Source organism: Schistocerca gregaria, chromosome 2 (genome assembly GCF_023897955.1).
Source record: "Schistocerca gregaria isolate iqSchGreg1 chromosome 2, iqSchGreg1.2, whole genome shotgun sequence".
Classification (NCBI taxonomy): domain Eukaryota; kingdom Metazoa; phylum Arthropoda; class Insecta; order Orthoptera; family Acrididae; genus Schistocerca; species Schistocerca gregaria.
Window position 1 is genome coordinate 317,523,119 of NC_064921.1, and position 25,287 is coordinate 317,548,405.

A 25,287-nucleotide genomic window follows, 5' to 3' on the forward strand; every position below is an offset into this window, starting at 1 on the left:
TATAACAGTGCGATAGATGGGAATCAACTCTGTAGTGAAAATGCTGCAGCCATCCAGCAAGGAGCATTGTTCTGTATGGCCAATGTGAGTATAAGTGAAGCCAACAAGGCCATCAACCAGTGATCCATTTGTTTAGATTATTTCTGAGCCCTCAAACTCTCAAAAAACAGAGAGAAAGTGCCGGCACAGGACCTCAGGTGGGACTGAGCCTTTGGGGAGTTGCAATAGGCCCAGCCAAAGCTGTGGCCAAGGTACGGACCATGGAGGTCTACGGAAATGGGCCTGCAGGAAAGGTGGTAAGGGGGAAGTGTGGAGTTCATGAAGAAGTGACCGGACAAGGACGGTGAAGACATTACCAGTTCTGGGCCACCATTGCAGGAGACAGACCGTCATGTTGGGAAAAAGAAGTTGGTAATTTGGATGGTGAGGCGAACAATGAATGTGGACTGGTGAGCAATAATTCCTGCCGGAGCCGCAATGGAGGAACACCAGCTTCCATCAGGCGACTGTTCACAGGGCAAGATCGGAAGGCTACTGTTGCAAGGCGAATTCCACAGTGGTGGATGGGGTCTAGTTGATTCAGTGCAAAGGGAGCTGCTGAACCATACACCGTGCATCCATAATCAACACGGGTCTGTATGAGGGCTTGATACAGCTGCAGCAGTGTACGAAAATCTGGACCCTATTCGTTGTGGCTCAGGCATAGAATAAGATTAAGGTGCTGCCAGCACTTTTCCTTAAGCTGACAAAGATGGGGAAGCCAACTTAAGTGTGTGCCAAAAACCAGTTCCAGAAAGTAGTAAGTCTCCACTACATCTAGTAGTTGGTCATTGAGGTAAAGCTCTGGATGGGGGAGGAGGGTACGGTGATGACAGAAGTGCATCATGCAAGTTTTGGTGGCCAAAAACTGAAAGCCATGAGTGAGGGCCCACGACTGTGCCTTCCATATAGCTACCTGCAGCCGGTGTTCACCCGCAACAGTGGAAGAGGAGCAGAATGAAATACAAAAATCGTCAGTATATAGGTGGGGAGAGACTGACAATCCTACTGCTAATGAGAGACCACTGACAGCAATTAAACAGAGTGGGACACTCAGGACACAGCCCTACGGGATCCCATTCTCTTGTATATGGGGTGCACTATGGGAAGCACCGACACAAACTCTGAAAGTGCAGTGTGACAAAAAGTTCTGTATAAAACTTGGGAGTGGGCCCTGGAGACCCCACTCATGCAGAGTAGCAAGGATGTGATGTTGCCAAGTGGTATCGTAGGCCTTTGTGAGAACGAAAAAGAGGTGTTGGCGCCAGGAAAAGGCTGATCGGATGGCAGACTCGGTATACATGAAGCTGTCGATGGTGAAGCGTCCTTGGAGAAAACTAAAATTGGATGGAGCCTGAAAATCCTGAGACTCAAAAGCCAAAACAACTGCCGGCTCACAATATGTTCAAGCAGCTTGCAAAGAACATTGGTGAGACTGATGGGACAATAGCTGACAACATCTAGTGGGTTCTTCCTGGGCTTTAAGACTGGACTAAAAACACTTTCCGGCCATTTCGATGGGAATTCGCCACCACTCCAAATGCAGTTGAAGACAGCAAGGAGGTGGCATTGGGAATCTGCTGACAAATGTTGCAGCATTTGCGAATGGATCAATCTGGGTCAGGGGGACATGTCAGGACAGTCAGCAAGGGCACTGAGAAATTCCCACTCACTGAAGGGAGCATTGTAAGGCTCAGTGTGGCATGGAACAAAACAGAGGCAGTGTCGCTACACCCTTTGTTTGAGGAGGAGAAAGGTAGGGTGGTAATTCTCCGACACATAGATGCAAGCACAATGCTCTGCAAGATGCTCTGCAGTTATTTCTGGATCAGAAGATACAGCTCCATTTTTGGAAATTCCCCGACAACTGCTGGGTTCTGATATCCATAAAGTTAGCGGAGATTAATCCAAACCTGGGAAGGGGAGGTTCCTGTTCCAACGGTGGAGACATAGCATTTCCAACATTCCTGCTTTCTTTGTTTGATGAGGAGGTGAACCTGCACTCAGAGTTGTTTGAAGGCGATAAGGTTCTCCAGGGAGGGGTGGTGCTTATGACGTTGGAGGGCCCACCTACAGTCTCTAATGGCCGCAGCAATTTCCAGCAACCATCAAGGCACTGACTTCCACCGGGGGCAACTACAGGAATGGGGGATTGCTGATTCAGCTGTGGCAACAATGGTATTAGTGATGACACGGATCACTTCATCAGCAGTGGCATGCAACAGATACTCAATGTTGGTAGCGGATGTAAAAGTGTTCCAGTCAGTCTTGGGAAGTACCCACCTGGGCAAGTGTTGAGATGAGGGACACTGTGGTAAGGACAGGAAGAGTGGAAAGTAGTCACTACCACCCAAATCATGTGCTGTCCAGTGGATAGAAGGGAGAAGAACAGGACTGCAAACTGAGAGATCAATGGCCGAATATGTGCTATGTGCCACACTGAAATGTGTAGGAGCACCTGTATTTAAGAGGCAAAAGTCCAGGTGAATTAGTAGGTCCTCAACATCTTTGCCATGGCCATTAACCTTGGTTCCACCATATAAAGGGTTACAGGCATTAAAATCACCCAGAAGCAGAAAAGGTGAGGGGAGTTGCAAAATGAGTGCAGCCAAAACATGGGGTGGTGCTTCACCACCTGGAGGGAGGTAAATGTTACAGATCGTAATTTCCTGCATTGTCCTCACCTTGAGAGCCACAGCTAAAGGATTTTGAAGGGGCACAGGTTATCTACAGACAGAGGTAAGGACGAAAATACATAATCCACCTGACAGTCTGTCACAGGCAGCGCAGTTTTTGTAGAATTTGGAAAGAGGCAAGTCAAACCAGAAAATTGGACCTGAACTTATAGGGCTGAAATGGGTGAGGCTCCTTTTACTCACCTCTTTACAACAGGCAGGAGTACCTTGGGCCTATTCAAACCTCCAAACCCGCAAGGGGTCTACACTTTTGAGTAATTCTTCAATACAGGTACCTGAGAAAGGGTTTCAATTACTGTGTGCAACCTACTGTTTGTCTGAGGGCAACAAAAGAAAGAGTTGAAATATTTTGAGATGATAACAAGTGAAACAGCGCAACTACAATTTAACAAAACTTTATTGAAGTAGGAGTGTTTGTAACAAATAATGTGACATGTGTATACATTTTGCTTGTATATGTTGACTTATACATTTTGTCAAAAATAATATTATTTTATGTAAAAATTCTCTTTTCTATAACAACGAAAATAATCAGTTTTTGACACTATTGGATAGCTCAAAAAATCTACTCACCAAGTGATGGCAGGAGAAAGCGCACACACACACACACACACACACACACACACACAAAAACACACACACACACACACACACACACACACACACACACACACACACACACACACACACACACACTCACTGTAGTGCTTCGAGAATTTTGGAGTAAATTCTAGAACCACTCGGCGTTCCACTGTTTCAAGCACCTGACATTTTAGAGGTGAGTCGGAGAAATGAATATGCCCTATTGAATATGCCTATTTGTATGTGCAGGTCAAAAAAGAGTTATGAGAAAAATATGGACCCAGTAGCCGAACAGTGGCAGACGAGTATCTGCTGTACAGCACACAGAGTTTCCGTGCACGGGTAGAGAGGAGCAAGAAAAGTTTATGTAGTATTCTGTGCTCTTTAGCGTCTGTGTTAATTGTAAAAAGACTAATGAACAATTGAGTAGATATTTCTATGATCATTCATGTATTGGACTTGCTTGAGACTAGAAACTTTTGATTACTTCATGTCTTGGCCATGAATGAAGCAAGACACACGTTTGCTATTTGAATATGTATAAATGAGTCTAATGTTAAAGGAATAAGTTAGCTTGCAGAAGTTATCATCTTTGAAAGTTGAAAATATAAAGTGATTGAACTGAAAAGTATTCAACAAGTACTGAAATTATTTTAAGAACAGAGAAATTGTTTCATAAATTCCTTTAATCAGCCATAGTCTTCGGAGGAGGAGCTTTTGGGGAGATTGACACAGCTGACTACAAAGAGAAGAGGATCAGCTACACACAACATGCAAGTTAACCGATTTGAGAGACACGAGAGCCTGCAACTCAGTACCACATTGTCTCTTGTCCGAAAAACTTTATAGATCATGGCGACCCAAGTGCAGGACCTGAAGATAAAGGGAATTTCAAGACAGAAACAGGAAGAAGATATTAGGTGTTGCCATAGCAATCAGGCCTAACAAGATATGATAACTGTTTCCAGTAATTGTATTGAGTCCAATAAACCAATGGAAGAAAGCCGTGAGTGCAATGCAGTAAAAGACTTGAGAAAGTAGCAGCAGAAAAAAAAACCAGAGAGAAGACCTCAACTTTTTGACTAAGAAGATTGGGTGTGGACAGTAAGCAGTTTTCACACATGTACATCGCACTGGCACCGACACAGTAACCATCCACCGACGCCGACTGCACCAGCTACTACTCACCGGTGCTGACCCCGTGTCCACTTGCCGACGACAACACTGAAACCAACATTCGACGCTGCCGGCGCCAGTGCTGTCCAGCGAGGTTGATTACACATCTACTAACCAACACAGCTTTAACTCCACAGGGGTGAGCAAAAAACAATAATTGTTTGGTAAAGTAGAAGGAACTGTTGAATGTTAAACTGTTAGTGTATTTATTGTACTCAGTGGTGAAATTTCTTTTAGATGATTACTAGGTCTAAAATCAATAAAGTTATGCATCAAGAACAGCAACTAGCAGAACCAGCCATGGCTATGACAGTGAATAAGGAAATGCCAGACTCGGCTGAAGTAGCAAATTTAATGAAAGAATTAAGTCTGAAGTTAGACTCAGTAAGAACAGAGGAAAATGCTCAAATTACTACTCTAGGTAAAAATTTAAATGCTCAAAATGCTTCCTTGAGAGATGAATGTAGTGTGAATTTGAGTGGAAAACTACAAGCACAAATTGTAACTTTAAGGGAAAAGTTAGATGCACAGAGTGCTAATTTAAGTAGAGAAATACACACAGTGAATATTCAAGTAAATAATCAATTGGATGTTCAGAATAAGACTTTAGGATTGTTAAGTGCAAAAGTAGATGAACAAAATAAGGAATTTAGCCAATTGCATGAACGTATGGGAAATTAGAAGACTGAATTTGATATTTTAACCACTACAGTGGAAAATTTTAAGATAGATTTGAAAGGTGAATTAACTAGCTGTTTAAGTAGCCACGTCAATCAGCTGTTCACTGACTTTAGTCAGACACACACTAACCAATTTCAGGATTTGGCAAAGAAACTAGAATTTGATGATGAAGATAAATGTAATAGTGTAGAGTCTGAACTGAGGGAAAAACTACGATCATTTCAAAGTGTATGTAATGTTACATTTGATACTGAAAAACAAAGGTTACACACTTTAAAGGAAAATGTTGTAAAGCAGGACAAACTAATTTCTACAGTCCAATCACAAATTGCAGGTGTCGACACTAGAGTTGATATCATGGAAAGCGATTTTAAAGAGAAACTAGCCACTCAAGACATAATAAGTATCAGTAATCTGGAGGAACAGGTCGAAGAGATGATAGACAGAAAAGTTGCTACAAGAGTAACCTCTGACAACGTTTCTTCAAATTTAGCTTCAGAACTTCATGATACTAAGAGAGGCATAGATAATTTATGGAAAGAATTCAAACTTATCCAGGATAGAATAGAAAACAGAATAACTTTACCTGATGTTGTGTAACCCAGTAAAGTGGTGATTATTTTACTTTGGGGAGACTTTCACACAAAATTTAACGAGAAATACTGGTTTGCACTTGCTCAAGTGAGCTTAATATAAGATCCATGGGATCTGGGTGGAGTCACATCAGTCTCCCAAGGATGTTAACGTACTGTGTTAATGAGTGGAGAGACGACCATCGGATCCCTAGTTGTTTTTGGTGTTTCTTCTGTACTATTTTCCCTGCACCGAATTCCCTTCAAATCTTAAACTATTCTGTAATCTATTCTTGATTTCTTAAACTATCCTGTAATTGTAGTATGTAGGAACCCATATATGACTACAAGATTGAGACCAATTTAAGTGAATCACAGATGAACAGTGATCACTAGACATGAAGTGAAACGAATATAATGTTATATTAGTGGAAAGTATAATATGACGATATTTTTTAAACTGAGTGATGTCGAGATGGCATAAACTGAATAGAGGATTTTATGTGTGTATAAAAGTATAGTATAAAATATCTAAAAACAAAGAAGATGTGACTTACCAAACAAAAGCGCTGGCAGGTTGATAGACACACAAACAAACACAAACATACACACAAAATTATTGAATGACTAAACAATTATGTTATCATAGCGTATAATTTTCTATTTTTATAGAACTTTTTATACCTTTTATGAGACATGAAGTGGATGGGAAGGTTTGTATTAGTTTTGGAAGGGGTGGGTGGTGTAAGTACAAGCATGACTAGAAAAACACATCACACCTTTCAGACAACATTTGCTATTCCATAGCAGTTGCTAAGCTTTTTCTTTGGGGACTTCAAAGGTGCAGGTGAGAATGTCCGTTCTGTAGGAGACAATTAACATCGTACGTCCTCCAGCTTCTCACTCAAGTACCAGAGAAGTAGGGATCCTGGGGAAGGGAGGTGGATGGGTTTCCTGTCTTTGGGGCTATCTTCTTTCTCTTCTTCAATCTTAGCAACCACTTCCACTTTTTCCTTTCTTACTTCTCATCTGAGTACTGGTCTATCTTTCCCTCTTTCCATATGCGTGTACTTCTGTCACTGAAGTCCTCCTTATTTCATGTGGTTTCCAATAACCTTCAACTTATTTCATGCAAGTAGGCTGAAGAATCAGGCTAAACAAACACACTTCCACATACACACACCACAACACGAATACACAAACAACGAAAGTACAGATTAAAAGGATGTGAGAGCTGTCAAGTGTTGTAGGGGGAAACAATGTGCACATGGAGAAATATGCACTTAAGGTTGATTATTGCTACGGTTCTACATCACATACATCACCTACATCATGTAGATATTTACTAATATGTATATATAGGAAATACATCGCCTAGTTACTTGTAAAACCTATGATGTACCTATTTATTAATATGCATATAAAGGAAATATATCTATAAAACAATGACAATTCTATATCACATAGGTACATAAGGATATAAAAACAATGATAATTTTACATTGAGTATACCTAAGTAGGAAGCATGAATAAGGAAAGAGAACATAAACCAGAGAGGTCCGTCTAACCAATATTCTGATGACTTGTAGGATAGTGGGACTCTTATAACCTATGTAAGCATATTATATTTTGAATAATGTATGTAGGCATGAAGCAGCTACTGGAAACGTAGAAGTGGATAATTACTGGAGGACTCTAGGGTATAAGAGAGAAGTATGAAAAAGTGAGTGTGAAGTAGATTTTAATTTTACCAGGTAATATTTAATTATAGTGTACAGAAAGGTGTATTCTAGGGCAATGAACCATGAGGCCTATTCAAGAAGGATAAAGGGGGAAGGGGGGGGGGGGGCACCCAGCAAGTACTGGACGAAACGGGCAGATAGGTAGGCCTAAGAAAGGCTGACCTATACTGTGCGGACAGCGACACCAAGAAAGGGACTGACCTGTACCACAGGAAAATAGGAACTAAAAATAGGGCATACCTACCAAACCGGAAGGAGAAAGCGTAATCATAGGATTGACCCGTATGTGAAGTATAGGTACTGTTTCTAGAGAGGGAAGGGCAGTATCGTGACAAAGGCCACAAAATTTTGTCGAAATTATTCTGGTAAGTTTGAATTCTACACTTCACTAGCATTATTATGTTTTACAAGTGTCAATAGGAAGTAGTGATTGACCACCAGAAGGAGGTTCTTACTCATTAGTCTGAAGATGACCACAGTAGTGGTTGAAACTGGTCACCGTAATAAATAAATTGTGATCAAGACTGTTTTTGATAGTAAATATCAATGGGAACACTTTTATTTTGCTCAGAGTTCCTCCAGACTATAATAGGGCTATAAATAATAAGACCGTTGCATAATAAAGAAGCAGTATAAAGAATTAGAATAAAGAATAAAGTACTCAAACGTCGCGAACTCCTGGAGTTTGTGATTGGAAACTGAGACAGAGTCCTAAGGAATCCGAAATATTAGGAAAACTTACCAGGTCACCACTGAATATTCGAGTTTGATGTCAAAATAGAGTGAAATTGGAATATATTAAAGATTAGCTAGAGTTTATTCTAAATGAGTACAAAGATCTATGTTGATATGTATACTGTTAGAACAGTATGTGATATAAATTTACATAATGAGTGTATAAAATATCGCGTGTTCGATTTAAGAGGGGGAATATGTAGTGCTTCGATAATTTCAGAGTAAATTCTAGATTCACTCGGCCTTCCACTGTCTTGAACACCCGATATTTTAGAGGTGAGTGGGAGAAACAAATACGCCCTATTGCGCATTGCCTATTTATATGCGCAGGTCAAAAAACAGTTATGAGAAAAAGATGGACCCGTCAGCCGCGGCAGACAAGTACCTGCTGTATGCACGGCTAGAGAAGAACAAGAAAATTGTATGTGGTATTCTGTGCTATGAACGAAGCAAGACACATGTATGCTTTTTGAATATGTGTAAATGAGTCTAATGTTTAAGCAATAAGTTAGCTAGCAGAAGTTATCGTCTGTGGAAGTTGAAAATGTAAAGATATTGAACTGAAAAGTATTCTACGAGTACCCAAATTATTTCAAGAATAGAGAAGTAGTTTAATAAATTCCTTTAACCAGCCATAGTCTTCGGAGAAGAAGTTTTTCGGGGAGATCGATGTAGCTGATGACCAAGAGAAGAGGATCGGCTACACATAACGGGCAAGTTAACTGATTTGAGAGACTTGTGAGCCTTGCAACTCAATACCACACTGTCTCTTGACGTTAGAAAACACACAAAAACACACACAAACACACAAACAAAAAAAAACACACACACACACACACACACACACACACACACAATGCTTAAACACTGTGCATGAGCTAATGGGAGTGAAAAGAGAAGTGGACTGTATGTAACAGAAGTGGGAGGGGGGACAGCAAAAAATAGACAGGTCACAAAATGAAAGATGTAGAAAACTAAAATAGAGTGAAGAAAGGAGTAGTTACTGAGAAGAAATGCTGAGATGAAAGAAATTAAAGCAAATTAAGGCCAGGTGGGTGGCAAGAACCAAGGACATGTTGTAGCATTAGTTACCACCAGCAGAGATATGAGAAACTGGTGTCTGGAAGAAGAATCCAGGCACTGATGTCATGACCGTCATGCTGTAGAGCAAGCTCTGCAACAGGATATTGTGTGTTGCTGGTATACACCCTCTGCCTATGCCCATTCATCCTAACTGATAATTTGATGGTAGTCACACCAATGTAAAAGGCCGAACAGTGTTTACATAACAGCTGGTATATGGCTCTCCCTTTGATAGTATATGTTTTGCCAGTTACAGGGCTGTTATAGGTGGTGGTAGGAGGGTGCATAGGGCAAGTATTGCAGCTTGGACAACCGCAGGGGTACAAGCCATAGGGTAGGGAGATGGGTGCAGAGGAGGATTAGGGTCTAACAAGGATATTGCAGGGACTGGGAGAACAATTAGAAGCTATTAGGGCTAGGTAGGGGGCAAAAGCTCAGACAAAATGGATCTCATTTCAAGGGCATTATTTTACGAAGTCTTGGCCTTGTCGAAGTAGGTGATTAATACATTCAAGGTCAGGATAAGTGGTGTGCTCTGAAGTTGTTTTTCAAAAGGATCAGCAGTAACAGGATTGAATGTGATGGCCCAGGAAACCTGCTTTTGCACTAGGCTTCGACAAGGCCATGACTTCCTACAATCATACCCTGAAATGAGATCCATTCTGTCTGAGATTTTACCCACCACAACTAGAATAGCTTTTAGTTGCCCTCCCACTCTCTGCAATATCCATGTCAGACCCTATGATCATTCTGTACCCACCTCACTACCCTATGGCTCCTACCGCAGTGACCTACCCCCTGCAAGACCTTGCCTTTGTGCCATCCTACCACCATCTATAAAAGCCCTGTAACTGGCAAAACATATACTACCAGAGGGAGAGCCCCTTGAAATGACACTTCATATACTAGCTGTTATGTAAACACACTATTCGAGCTCTTACATCGCCATGACTGCCACCCAGTTGTCAGTCAGGCTGAATGGGCATAGGCAGGGGGTGTATACTGGCAACACATAATATCCTGTTGCAGAGCATGCTCTACAACTTGATAATCATGACCTCAGTTTCTAAGCACTCCATAGGTGGGAACTAGTGCTACAACATGTCCTTGGTTCTCGCCACCCACATGGCCTTAATTGGTGTTAATTCCTCCCATCTCATCATTTCCTCACAATAACTACTCCTTTCTTCATTTCATTTGTTTTCTACATCTTTCATTTTGTGACCTGTTCATTTTTCACCATCCCCCCCTTCCAACCTCTGTTACATACAATGTACTTAACTTTTCACTAACTCGTGTTCGATGTTTAAGCAGTAATATCTGTCTTGAATATTACCCTGTTTTCCACCTTTCAGCTCCCAGGTTTTCAAATCTCATGTGGCAAATTCCCCAGCAATCATTGTTTCCTTCTTGTCCCATCTGGTAAGTCTCCCCTGACCCAAGGTTCTGTGTGACTTTTACGAACTGTACCTCTTTTCCTAAATCTACAGTTTTTTTTTATCTATCCAGTTACTTTCAATTCTCTCTCTGCATTATTTCAGAGAGCAATAATATCTTAAGCAGCCGAGTACAGGCTGATTTATGAATTTCATGTACTCTCTATGCATTTCTCTCTCTAGGTTTGCACCGTTATGTCATTGTTTTCTCTCCGCTGTTCTTGAGCTTCATCAAAGTTTTATTTATCCTGTTCTGGTGAAAAATCAGTGGTTGAAACACTTGATTGTGTTCAGCTCTTCATTTGTTGGGTCCAGGTTTTTAATTTGGGCTGTAATTTGTAAAGCAGTATACTAAACATAAGACAGAGAGAGGAAGAACTACATTAATTGTACATTTCACCACTGACATTCAGTCGATGAGGCACCTAGTTACACTGCTGCAGTGCGTCACAACATGAGTAACCGCAGATCACAGCTATGGAAATTTACCTGCCTTGTATTATTCATAAATCAAATTAACTGTAGCAGTAACATTGGCATACTTATACGTGGCACCCTGATACAAGTTGAGAATGACTTAAAATAAAATTAATTATAACAACAAAGCATGCCTAGTTTATTCCATATACAACTCAGAGTATTGAGATGTTAATACTGTAAGAGCTTCTTGAGTCTGACTCACTGTCAGTCATTGTCTTTTGTTTGCCTCAATTAAATACAACTGTAAGAATGGTTATTTATCAATAAAAGATCAGTTTCTGCCTTTACCACCACAAAAATATTTTTCCAGACCTTTGAAACTGCATCACTGCTTGATCCTCTTACTCTGTAAAGAGTTGTGGTGCTTCCATTGTTTTAGAGATAGAAGTATGCATTATTTAAATAGAATAACAGTATTTTGAATGAGAAATAGGGCCTATACTTTAAAACCAAAGCAATCATTTAACCAGTGCTGGTCAGGGAGGAAGAGCCTTTCTGTAGTTTTCAGCACCACTTCTACAGAATTCATTTATACCCTTGGCAGTGTATAATTGCTAACACTACCCACAAATCTATCCACTCGCTAAAAGATTATAATGATGCATAATAATGCCTCTGTTATCCATGCCTTAAATAAATTAGTAAAATAGTAACATACTTACGAATGATGGGAAGAAAAGAGCATTCTTAAAATCTTTCATTTGCACTGACAAAATGAATGTCCCAAAAAATAAAATAATAGACATCAGGAAAACATCAGGCACATGCTGAGGTGGGTAGCACCCATCTCCACTAAGTGTTCCATTTATTGCCTGGGAAATAGAAACAAAGAAGGATTTGCTTAGTATGAACACAAGTCAACTATAAAACTTTAATATGAGGGGATGCTGAAAAGTAATGCCTCCAAATTTTTTATGTGAAAACTCTTAAAGATTTTTTAAATGAAACAAATGATATTAACCTTGTACATCTTTGTTCATCATGTCTACACATTTATTTCTCAATATAGTGATCCCGGCAAAGTACACTTTTTCACAAAGAGAGACTCATTTGCTGACACCGTAACTATAGAATTTTTGCTGGAACCAGAATCTTACCTCTGCTTGTACCCCTTCATTACAACTGAAGTGAAGTCCTCAAAGCAGTTCATTACATTTGGGAACAGATGAAAATCAGATGGGGCCAAGTTGGGACTATATGGAGGATAATTGATGACAGTGAACGAAAAATGTCACAGCACTCCTTGTGTGGTCTTGCAATGTCATGCTGAAGGAGAGGGTGGTCCAGATGTGGACAAACTATTCAAATTCGAAATTTGAAAACAGCATGCTATTTCTCAAACATCAACATAATTATGTTACACACCACCATGTTACATGCCACAATTCAGATGCCTCTATTGGCAGAGGACTGCTGATATGTAGATATGAAGAATAAAGATTTAAAATGTTGATACCATTTGTTTTAGTTAAAAAGCTTTAGAGGTTTTCACACAAAAGTTCAGAGGCTTTTCTTTTCAGCATGCCCTCATATTTTGATGTGATAATGATTACATTTAGAGCTTCGAACATTGTGCTTAACAATAGTTGTAATATAAATCAATGTGAAAGAAGTGATAAGATGTAATAAGTTAACATCTTTGTTAAAACCTCACTTCCCCACTCAAATACATTCTTATGCATGGTAACAGAAACACTATAATCAAAATGATAGTTGTTACTCACCATATAGTGGAGGTGCTGAGTCGCAGAAAGGCACAACAGAAGACACTCGCACAATTAGCTTTCAGCCAACAAGGTCTTTGTCAAAATTAGACAACACACGCGCACACACACACACACACACACACACACACACACACACACACACAACCACAGCCTCTGACAGTTGGAGTCAGACTTTTTGTTGTGCCTTTCTGCGACTCAACATCTCTGCTGTATGGTGATTAGCAACTATCCTTTTCATTATATTGCTACATTCCATCCTGGATTTTCCATTTTTGATTCTGTAACAGAAACATTCATATCACAGCAGTGCCTAACACAATACATTAGAAAATTATGATTGGAGTGACTGAAATTATACTAAAATTCCTCTCCTGCATTTATAAGGGATACCAGAAAACAAATAAAATGTAAATTATTGGGACAAAATTGACTTCGCATTAGTTGCAAAGAAAATCCAAAGAGGGAAGGCATATTTGTATTTTTCAAAATGCCAAATATATTCAGTTAATGTATGGTAAGACTGAGCTGTTCAAACTATAAAAGCATGCATGAGCACCCATGCACCAACAGACAGACAGACAGACAGACAGACACAGACACACACACACACACACACACACACACACACACACACACACACACACACACAAAATATCTTACAACTACAGATTAGACATTCACTGAACAAAGTATATATGGAAATTTGATGAAATTACTCTTTAAACCATTAACAGAAGTGGTCCTGAAGCAAAAACAATGCCTTGGACAGCTTCCCACTATACTTCATTTTGACAGTCTCCTGTGACCTTGTCAGGAGATTTTGATCTTAAGCTCCTGTGAGGATTTGCCCCCTTGCGAACATCACAGGATCACTTTGCCAGTAGTTGGTTGGGTCTTCCCAATTTTTGGCAATGGTGACTCTGAATGTTCCCTTTGCTTACTTAGATTCTTTGTCTTAGGGCCCATAGTTATAAGCTGAGCACTGATCCATGGTGATTATGCTGTTCCGTAAATCATCCAGATTAGACTGACACAGCTGCAACATTTCCCCTGCTGCCTTTGTTTGGCAGGCTTTTTGAATAAGTTTGATCATTTACATTTGCGGCTCACCATATAGAGGAGGCACTGAGTGACACATTTAAAAGCAGACTGTTGAAAAGTATTACTGTTAATACATCCACAACACACACACACACACACACACACACACACACACACACACACACACACACACGTAAGTTACAACTTCTTGTTATTTGCATGTGCGTGTGCGTGTGCGTGTGTGAGAGAGAGAGAGAGAGAGAGAGAGAGAGAGAGAGAGAGAGAGAGAGAGAGAGCTGATAACGGATTTGTCTGAAAGCTGATATATTCCAACATCCTATGTCCGTCTGTTGCTATGAGCCTCCTGTCAATGGTGAGTAGCAGCATGACTTGTTTCACATCATTATTTAATTTTCTGTTGTTTGAATAAAACACATAAAATGTTGCAATATAATAATGTAAAATAGAAGTTCCTTTTTACATCAAGGCTTGGTACATGCCTTTAACACAGCTCCCAAGAATTGCAATTTTTGAGAAATACATCATTTGAAAAGAATTTGTCCAAAAATATGCAAAGTACTTGTGTCATGTAATTGATTTAAGAGCCATATTAGCAACTAATTCTCACAAATTTGACCATGTCAATCTAAATTATATAAAATCAATGTGTGCCCTCACTGTTACTGGTATTTCACTTAGCATTACAACTGTGACCACAGGTATCTAAACTATGGATGTGTGAGTGTGTAAATGTTGCAGATGCTATTTATATAGGTCATTTCCATCTACATTTGGGAAAGGTTAATCTTCCTGTTATTTTTTTATCTTTGTGAAAGGTCTTTTCCTTTCTGCCTAGCCTTACTCAGCTTCTTGTAGTTAGCTGGCTCTCAGTGTGGGTTCACAGTCTGTGACAGATTTGGCGTTGTGAACAGGTACAATCAGGCTCTGAAAGGGCATCTTTAGCTGGCACAAATATTTTCTGCAGCAGTTCAAGCCACAAACACTTGCAAATAGGCTAGCAACCGAAAAGTATTCTGTCTTAAACAAAGCTTGTAGTTTTCCAGAATTTCTTATCAGTTTTAAGACTTAGTTTTCATGATGTTTGATTCTCTAAAAGTTAACTGAGAAATTTGTAAACAGACAAGGACTGTCTTCATTATTACAAAAAATATGGACTGATGAAAGAAATATATAAAATGTGGGAATATTTGAATCAAATCCAGATCACAATGAATACAAAGAATGATAGCATGTTCTCAGATACATGATAAAAAAGGCAATAGGAAGGGACGATGTAAATCATGCTCTGATAAAATACTCTTCAGTAGGTTTTGAAACAAACTACCTTAGATTTCTGAATCTTTGCTGGATCAGGAAGGAAATACAAAAATAATGGAAGATGCCTTGGTTCGGAACTTGTTTGGGATGGTCATGTTCCAGGTATTTGGATTTACTGTCATCAACGCAGTTCACCTTGGGTATGATCAGGTACCGTATACTCTATTGGAAACACTGTGTGAGGAGTTTTTGGACTTTTTTTTGGAAGGTATGCTACCAATTTTTCTGTCATATTTCTTTGAAATTCATGGCTTGGCCTTGTTTAATTGACTGTGCTTCTCCAGGGTTGCATTAATTATCTGAATAATATTGTTGTCCTGGGCTTCTCCACGGCTGACCACTTGAAAAAAATGTGCACTTTGTTTTCTGCTTTACAGTCTGCAAGGTTACGTTGTAACTTCACAAAATCTCAGTTTTTTCACCCTTCTATTGTTTATTTGGGAGTTGAGGTCTTGCAGGTTCTGTTTTGCCCTTTGCCAGACTACATCTCCACTATTATGTCTATGTCTTGCCTCTCATACATGAAGGAGCTACAGGCCTTCCTAGGCGAGATAGCCTACTACCACAAATTCCTGCCTGGAGCAGCCACATTGGCCCATCTATGGCATGCCTTGTTCCATAAAAATGTACTTTTTTTCTGGAGCCTGGATTTTGAATGCGGTTTTCAAATATTGAAATCCAAACTACTCTCAGACTCTTGTTTAACTACGGTCTCTCTGCACCAGCACATAGTTCTGGTAACTGATGCCTCACAGTACAGTGTTAGTGTGTTCTAATGCACTGAAATGCCAATGAGTCTGAAAGACCTGTTGCTTTCACCTCTAAATCTCTCACTCCAGCTGAGCAGTGTTACTAGTATTACTCTCAGCTGGAAAAAATAAGTTCCTGTCATAACCTTTGCTCTGGGAATTTCACTGTTTTTATTTTTTCCCCTCTCCAAGTCTCACCTTATTACTGACAATAAACCCTTGGTTTCCTTGTTCCTTGTTTAACCCTCACACTTCCTTACCTGACAAGGCAGCACATTGCTTACATTCTGGGCGCTGTTCTTGCCTTGCTACGATTATGAAATCCTTTTGTGACCTATGTCTAAATATGCCACAGCGGACACCTTGTCCTGCCTTTCTGTGGGTCCTGATCCCACTTTTGATCATGAAGGATTGCTTTGCTTGCACCTCGATATTGAAATGCAGGCTGTAGTTGAAGGTTTCCCCAATTATGAGCTCACGCATAGCAACTGCCATTGCTGCCAACCCGGTTCTCAACCAGGTGGTTCGGTTTGTTCAACAGGGCTGACCAGATAAACTGCCAAATTGGGTTTTGGACCCTTGGCACAACTATTTTTCCTTATGGTATCACCTCTCTGGTTTAGGAGGTGTTTTGCTGTTGCATATGGAAGACCACTCACCGGAGTAGTTATTACTGCCGAACCATGTGAGACATTCTATACCTTCTTCACCAGTGCTACTGGGAAGTTTCATGCACTAAACTCCCAACTAGGCGACATGTTTCTTTACAAGGGATTGATGGCAAAATTGTGCGTTTTGTTGTGGATTGTGAGTAGTGTTCCCTACTATGGGCAGCTCCCAGGGCGTCCCTGCTCCCTGTCCCACTCCCTCCCATCCATGGAAATGAATTCATGTAGACTTTGTGGGTCCAAATTGGCTCTAGGTTGTGAACACATTTTCCCGGTTTCCTCTCATTCTTCAGAGCGCATTGACTTTGGCTGAAGTCAGAATCCATATGCTTTTGAGGGTTTTTTCCCCATTGAGGTTTTGCCTTGTATCTCAGTTTCCAATAATGGGTCCCAGTTCATTTCTCACAACTTTTGATTGTTCTCTCCCGTCATGGCATTCATCATGCTGTGGCTCTGCCATTCCATCCTCAATCAAATGCAAGTCAGAACAACTACTGTATACTTTCAAGTTCCAAATGAAAAAGTTTCTTGTGAATTCTTTGCCAGACGAAGCCCTTCTCCATATTCTGAACACCTATCACTTCATGCCCATGGGGGAGTGGAGCCTGGCTTAGTTGCTTTACAGCCGGCAGCCAAGCATGCTTCTTCCACCTTCTGTAGCCTAGGCTGCATCTACCACTGTCAGGTTCGTTCAGCCAATTTGCAACAGGATTGCCAAAGAGGATGCAAGGATTTAGTTGGCGGTCCAAGTGGATACCGGCCATTGTTGTCTGCTATCGTGGATGCTGTCTTTGAGATGTCCTTGCAGTTGAAGGGCTGGTGGTGTGCCACTTTGGTCAGTTGCACACTAGCTCAACACCAAAAGCTACTGGTTCACTAGTGTGGCTCGTCACCACAGCCCGCTCCGCCTCCGTCCACCTAGAGCCCATCTTCACCTGCCATAAAGGTGTCCCTGTTCCACTGGCTGCCCCTTCCACATGCGGCACCCTGAGTTTATAGCTCCCTGGCACAGGACTCCAGACCGTCTCTGGCCTTTTGCCCATTGCCACAACCAGCTGTTCTGGTTGCACCACCTCCACCAGGCACCTCTCTGTCATCGCCTCAGTCATCATCGTTGGTGGGTCCAGCCCCATCTCCTCTGCACTTGACCTGCCTGCTGATGACGGTGCAGAGATGATGATGGCATCCCCCTCTCCAGTGCTGTCGTCAGGCAACATGCGGACCCACAATCAGTGGGCATGCACATGTTCCTCTGTATTCTGGCCCTGTGATCTAGTGCCTGCCCAGCACATCAACCCGCCCCCTACATTGGTATTATCTGACACGGCTCCAGAGCTGATGGATGTGTCTCTTGTTGGGCTGCCGATTTCTCCTCCATAGCCTGGGAAGCCATTTAGCATGAGGGAGAGGTGTACTGTATCCTGCTACCAGTGCACGTGGATGTGAGTGTGCTGAGTATGATGTCATCGTAGGTGTGTGTTTGAATTGGCCACCAATATAGCAATCAGCACAGGCTGGCTGCTGGAGCCTGCCTGTGGGAGGCAAGAGGACGCTGCACCGTCTGCTAGTGACTCATGCATATACATGTGCTGAGCAATCCTGAATGATGTGAGACCTGAGTTTCTCCTGGCATATACAACTTTCAAATAACTTCTGGCAATTCAGACAGGTAACACTTTCAGCGACTGCCGAAATATTGGCAGTCGCTGACAGTGTTACCTGCCTGAATTCCCGGAAGTTATTTGAAAATGCTGAATGATGCTCGATGAGAGGCTTATTTCTGTTACTGTTAAGATGTTTAAGAATAAAGCCATATTTATATTACTTGGATCAGTTTTGGGTATTACTTGGTTACTGCGGATCTGTTGTGAATGGAGAAGTCAAGATTAAAACTGGATTTTTGGAAATATATTCTGCAAGATAAAAGATGCTGGAAGACCAGAAAAATGATGGAAGGGAAAAATGTAACTGCAACAGACTTTGGATGGCCTAATATCTGACAGAATAAAAATAAAATATATTTTATTGTAATGGCTGAAGGTTCACTTCAAATACTTTGATATCCATACTGTTTTGTATTCATTTCAAGTTATTTGCAAGGAGAGCTTGTTTTTGTAATAAACTTGAGATTCAGTGTGTACCTTTAACACTGAATGTGTATGAGTACACTTGGAAATATTTTTGGTATTAAGCTTGAGAATAAATAACAGTTTTTTCTAGTACACACAGAATATATATATATCTCTCTCTCTCTCTCTTCTCTTTCTCTTTCTCTCACAAGTTTTGAAAAGTGTTTGCTCTTATTCAACTTATATAAACCACATCACAAAATTTAAGAAATTTAAATACCAAGCATCCAGCCGGCTCTAAATTGGTCCAGTTGACTACTAGTGCACTGTCAGTGCCATTAGATGTTGCACAGAAACATTCATTCAGAATCTCTTTGTGTCTGTCCAATGGGAACTTCTTTCCAATGCTGAGAACATTTTCCACTGCCTACAAGAAGGGAAAACAGATAAATTGTAGTTTCTATATTACATGTAACATGAGTAACATGTTAATATTGAGATACTTACTTTATATATGAAGATGAAAGCAATTAGAGTCGCAAAGTTCTCTTCAGTAAACCGAGTAATGTAGCAGACAAATGCACTGGCATCGAATGCGACAAGCAGTAGAAGAATTATTGTAATCCATACACCAATCCAGAACCGGAATGACATGTAATCCCATCCTTGGCTCCTACAATCACAGTTGTGTTAACACTTTCAAAGATCAAGAAATAAAGAATTGTCAAAAAAGGTATAACCTCTTACATTATTACTAAGAAGTTGAAGCTAAAAAATTAAATACTTACATACAGAAATCATACATGATTGTTTCAAACACAAGAACAGGGCCAGTAGATCCAAGTATAGTCAATGGTTGGCCAGAAAAAAATCCATATCCTATTCCACAAACAAAACCAGATACCAGAGATTCCATCGCTGCCATGTTATTTCCTGTTGCATGACCCAAAAGACCACCAAAGGTAATAATGGGTGACAGGCAAGCAAAATATAAGAAAATCCAAGATGCAACACATTGTATGGCCAGAGCATCTTTAAAATCTGACCAGTACCTGGAATAAAATGAGAACAATGGAATAAATAGATAAACATGTATATGATCTATTTGCAACCAGACAGACAACACATGATATGGCAGTACTTGTAACTATTGCAATATTTGACAAATTTATCCAATAAGGCAAAGGGATTTCAAGGTAACTTTACATTAGTACTTCATTCTACATAATTTTATAATATTAAGAAAAGGACAGAGTGCTACTAACCATAAAGATGACCCTCTGAGCTGCAGACAGGCAATGCAAAAAGACAGTCTTTTCATTGTACCTTCTGCTATTCATTGGGTCATCTTTGTGGTGAGTAGCAATCTATCCTTTACCTAATACTGTTGTATTCCAACATGAAGTTCCCATTGTTTAATTTTATAGCATGTCCTTCTTGACCAACCATCAGTCACTTAAGAGTAATTTATGTAGGAGGTTTACTTACTGTTGAACCAGAAAGTGTAGTAGAACTGACAGAGATAAAGATTACAACACACACTTAATTTGGGTTTCATGTTCAGTCTGTAATTTAATCCATAGTTAGTTGAGAATAATTAATGCACACTTTTGGCTATATTCGTCAGGCTATGCTGGAAATTCTGCTGAGAAAATATGATAGAAACAATAAACAAAAATGAGGAGAGTGACCACTCACTCATCTGTAGTTGATTGAGCTGAAGAAGTGTGTAGACACTCATGCAAAAATTTTGAGACTTTACAAGTTTTTAATCAATCACTTTGTTCCATATCTCAGCCAAAACAATATGGACACACAAATCAGCCAACATGGCTGTCGTCTCACATTTTTATCAACTAGCAGCAACTGTCTGTATTGTATCAGAATAACGACCTCCTCACAATTAAAATTGGGGCTTTTTGTGTGACTAACAAGAATATCCATTCTTGAATGCAGACAATCAGATAATTAGCTTGAGTTAATATGACAATATCTACATACACACTCAGCAAGCTGCCATATGGTGGATGGTGTACCTTATACAACTATTAGTCATTCTCTTTCCTGTTCTACTCACAAATGATGTGAGGGTAAAACGACAGTCTATACACCTCCATATGAGTCCTAATTTCTCTTATCTTGTCTTTATCATCCTTACACAAAATGTACATTGGTGGCAGTAGAATAAGCTAAGTTATTAATTTTCTTTTAAATCTTGTAGGGATTCTCAAATTCTTGCTGTAGTCTGAGAGGAGGTTGCTGTAGCCTTAGGACTAGAAAATAAATTTTTCTGTTCTGTAGAATATAGAACATCAGTTTGAATACAAGGTAGGAATGCCCAGTCTAAATTTTTTAGGTGTTTTATATTGCAGTTGTACAAATCACAGTTCAACTGAAAGCAGTTTTTATTATTAGCAGCAAATATCATTATTGATTAGATTTATTGGGTGATGAGTCTAAGAATTCAAAAGTTGTTGAAAAGCTTTTCACAATATGTATACTTGTAGGAAAGGATAAAACTGTTCACTATAAATCTGGTGCAGGTTTGTTTAGTTATTGTTCAGGCTGTGTCTGGGTGTTTGATTTTTATGCATGTGTCATCAGCAAGCATTACACTTTTTAAGCAGTTCTTTCAAATCTTTACAAGGTTGTTTATGAAGGATAAGAACAGAAATGGGACCAGTGCCGAACTTTAAGACTGCATGTTCTCCCAATTGTGAGTACAGTTTTATTTCTATGATGCATTTTATAACTTTGATACTCTTCTTTCTGTTATAAAATAAGACTTTATACATGCAAGAGGGATTCCAAATTCTGCCACAAAATTTTAATTTGTGAAATACTATTTAATGGTTCCCACAATCAACAGTATTCACAAGGTCATAGATATCTTTTCTGTCATGACATGATTTGTTATTTAATTAGGATATATAGCTTTCTCTGCAGGAGAAACCAGCTGAGGAGCAGTTATCAAGCTGCACACAAAAAACAAGCCAGCATTCTATCATAGGCTGCTGTGTCCAAAATTCTTGAAAAGGAGTGAAGCAGTGAAGTGGTTAATTTGTTTATCTCTGTTTTTAAGCCTGTCAGGGAGTTTTTAAGCCTGTCAGGGCACATGCATTTGTTAAAAATAGCAATGGAAAATTTGAGCGTGTAAGATTACAGTTTTATACGATGAGCACTGAGCTGAATGCTAACCATGGTGCTTTCCTTTTGATGTCATTAATGAGGCCCCCAAATAGTCTGCCTGACCTTGCCAGACCAGACTCTTCCCTTAACTTCTGTTCCTGTTCCTCCTCATCATCTTCATCTATTTGTTTTTCGGGAGGCCTCTTCCTCTGGTCCTGTAAAAATAATTTAAATTATAATAAATTTCCATAACATGTTTTATAATATCATTAGTCTGCTAGCACTGTTGAGATTGAATACTTAGATTATTTGTGAAAAAGAAATGTACTTTTTTTTAACTGAGATGGAACACTGAATAAAAATTATCTTAAAGAATAATAGAACATTTGTAAACTTATTAACAGAAACAAAAACTGTAAATGTTACAAAGTGTTTATTTTTCTTGTTCACTAGGTTACAGTCCATGTGGGCTTGATATCTTTAGTTACAGTCCCATTGTAGTTTTAAAATTATAAGCCAAGTTAAAAAGACAACACTGTAAGAAAGCCACAGTGTTACAAGATAAATTTTACTTCTTATTGGATTTACAAACATTGTATGTTCTAAGAACCAAGTCATACTTGTGTAACAAGCATTGAAAAGTGTATAATACTATGGCTAATAAATTTTAATGATACACATTGCATATTATACACCTGTATCTTATTACATTACATTTTTGATTACATGTATGTAGGACTGGTGGTCCAACATATGGCCGCTTTACTTTGAATTTTACAGTGTTTTGTCTGGGCATATGGAAGCAATTGTATTTACTTGTCTCAATGTCTTGCTGCATCTCAGCATCTCAAATAACAGGGACATATCTGAATTCTGTACAGCCTAGGAGTTCATGCAGATATATACTAGGGAGGGTTAAGATATTAACTGATTTAAAAGCTTGTCTACGTGATTCTCCCCGCTGCAGATTCACTAACATTTTTATTGTTCCCTTCAGCAATATGAATAGCCTGTTTGTATTTGTTTTAGATGTACCTCAATGAAGACACTGAAACACTGTATTCTTACTTCAGATTGTATCATCTCTTCTGACATTTTTTATAATTCCTCTACACAAGTTCCTGTTTCTGAAGTACTTTTTGAGTCATCAATATTTTGACTGGTTTGATGTGGCCCACCATGAATTCCTCTCCTGTGCTAACCTCTTCATCTAAGAATAGGACTTGCAAGCTGTATCCTCAATTTATTATTTGCTGGAAGTATTCCAATCTCTGCCTTCCTCTACAGTTTTTGCACTCTACAGTTCCCGCTAGAACTATGGAAGTCATTCCCTGATGTCTTAAGAGATGCCTGATCATCCTGTCCCTTCTCCTTGACAATGTTTTCCACACATTCCTTTTCTCTCCGATTCTGTTCAGAATCTCCTCATTCGTTACCTTTCCAGTCCACCTAATTTACAACATTCATCTGTAGCACCACATCTCAAATACTTGAGTTCTCTTCTGTTCTGGTTTTCCCAAAGTCAATGTTTCACTACCATATGATGCTGTGCTCCACAATTACAGCCTCAGAAATTTCTTCCTCAAATTAAGGCCTATGTTTGATAGTAGTAGACTTCTATAGCTGAGGAATGCCCTTTTTGCTAGTGCTTGTCTGCTTTTGATGTCCTCCTTGCTCCATCTGCCATTGGTTATTTTGCAGCCTATGTTGTAGAATTCCTTAACTTCATCTACTTCAAGACCACCAATTCTGATAAGTTTCTCACTGTTCTCATTTCTGATACTTCTCATTACTTTTGTATTTCTTCAATTTAGTCTCAATCTGTACTCAGACTGTGCATTCTATTCAGCAGATCATGTAATTCTTCTTCACTTTCACTCAGGATAGCAGTGTCATCAGCGTATCTTGTCACTGGTATAATTTCATATTCAATTTTAACTCTACTCCTGAACCTTTCTTTTATTTCCATCACTGCTTCTTAAGTGTACAGATTGAACAATAGGAGCAAAAGACTGCAGCTCTGTCTTACACCCTTCTTAATCCGAGCACTTCATTCTTGGTCATCTGTTCTTATTATTCCCTCTTGGCTCTTTTACATATTGTTTAACAGCCTTCTCTCCCTACAGCTTACCCCTATTTTTCTGAGAATTTCGAACGTCATGCGCAATTTTACATTTCTGATCGCTTTTTCCAGGTCAATAAATTCTATGAACATGTTTTGATTTTTCTTTAGCCTTGTTTTCTATGAGCAACTGCAATGTTATAATTACCTCTCTGGTGCCATTACCTCTGCTGAAGGCAAACTGATCGTAATCTAACACATCCCCAATTTTCTTTTTCATTCTTGTGTACACTCCTGGAAATTGAAATAAGAACACCGTGAATTCATTGTCCCAGGAAGGGGAAACTTTATTGACACATTCCTGGGGTCAGATACATCACATGATCACACTGACAGAACCACAGGCACATAGACACAGGCAACAGAGCATGCACAATGTCGGCACTAGTACAGTGTATATCCACCTTTCGCAGCAATGCAGGCTGCTATTCTCCCATGGAGACGATCGTAGAGATGCTGGATGTAGTCCTGTGGAACGGCTTGCCATGCCATTTCCACCTGGCACCTCAGTTGGACCAGCGTTCGTGCTGGACGTGCAGACCGCGTGAGACGACGCTACATCCAGTACCAAACATGCTCAATGGGGGACAGATCTGGAGATCTTGCTGGCCAGGGTAGTTGACTTACACTTTCTAGAGCACGTTGGGTGGCACGGGATACATGCGGACGTGCATTGTCCTGTTGGAACAGTAAGTTCCCTTGCTGGTCTAGGAATGGTAGAACGATGGGTTTGATGATGGTTTGGATGGACCGTGCACTATTCAGTGTCCCCTCGACAATCACCAGAGGTGTACGGCCAGTGTAGGAGATCGCTGCCCACACCATGATGGCGGGTGTTGGCCCTGTGTGCCTCGGTCGTATGCAGTCCTGATTGTGGCGCTCACCTGCACGGTGCCAAACACGCATACGACCATCATTGGACCAAGGCAGAAGCGACTCTCACTGCTGAAGACGACACGTCTTCATTCGTCCCTCCATTTACGCCTGTCGCGACACCACTGGAGGCGGGCTGCACGATGTTGGGGCGTGAGCGGAAGACGGCCTAACGGTGTGCGGGACCGTAGGCCAGCTTCATGGAGACGGTTGCGAATGGTCCTCGCTGATACCCCAGGAGCAACAGTGTCCCTAATTTGCTGGGAAGTGGCGGTGCGGTCCCCTAAGGCACTGCGTAGGATCCTATGGTCTTGGCGTGCATCCGTGCGTCGCTGCGGTCCGGTCCCAG

General features: G+C 40.2%; 1 protein-coding gene across 23 annotated transcripts in view; it reads right to left on the reverse strand.

Annotated features, from left to right (window-relative positions):
• Positions 1-25,287, reverse strand: part of LOC126336946 (sodium bicarbonate cotransporter 3) — a 1,595,930-nt gene that overhangs the window by 143,715 nt on the left and 1,426,928 nt on the right. For all 23 annotated transcript variants that reach the window (XM_050001142.1, XM_050001133.1, XM_050001132.1 and 20 more), the window contains 5 exons: positions 22,013-22,158; positions 19,603-19,866; positions 19,322-19,487; positions 19,095-19,241; positions 11,885-12,034 (listed from right to left, as the gene is read on the reverse strand). In XM_050001142.1, coding sequence (XP_049857099.1) covers positions 11,885-12,034; positions 19,095-19,241; positions 19,322-19,487; positions 19,603-19,866; positions 22,013-22,158 — 873 coding nt within the window. The remainder of the gene's footprint in view (positions 1-11,884; positions 12,035-19,094; positions 19,242-19,321; positions 19,488-19,602; positions 19,867-22,012; positions 22,159-25,287) is intronic.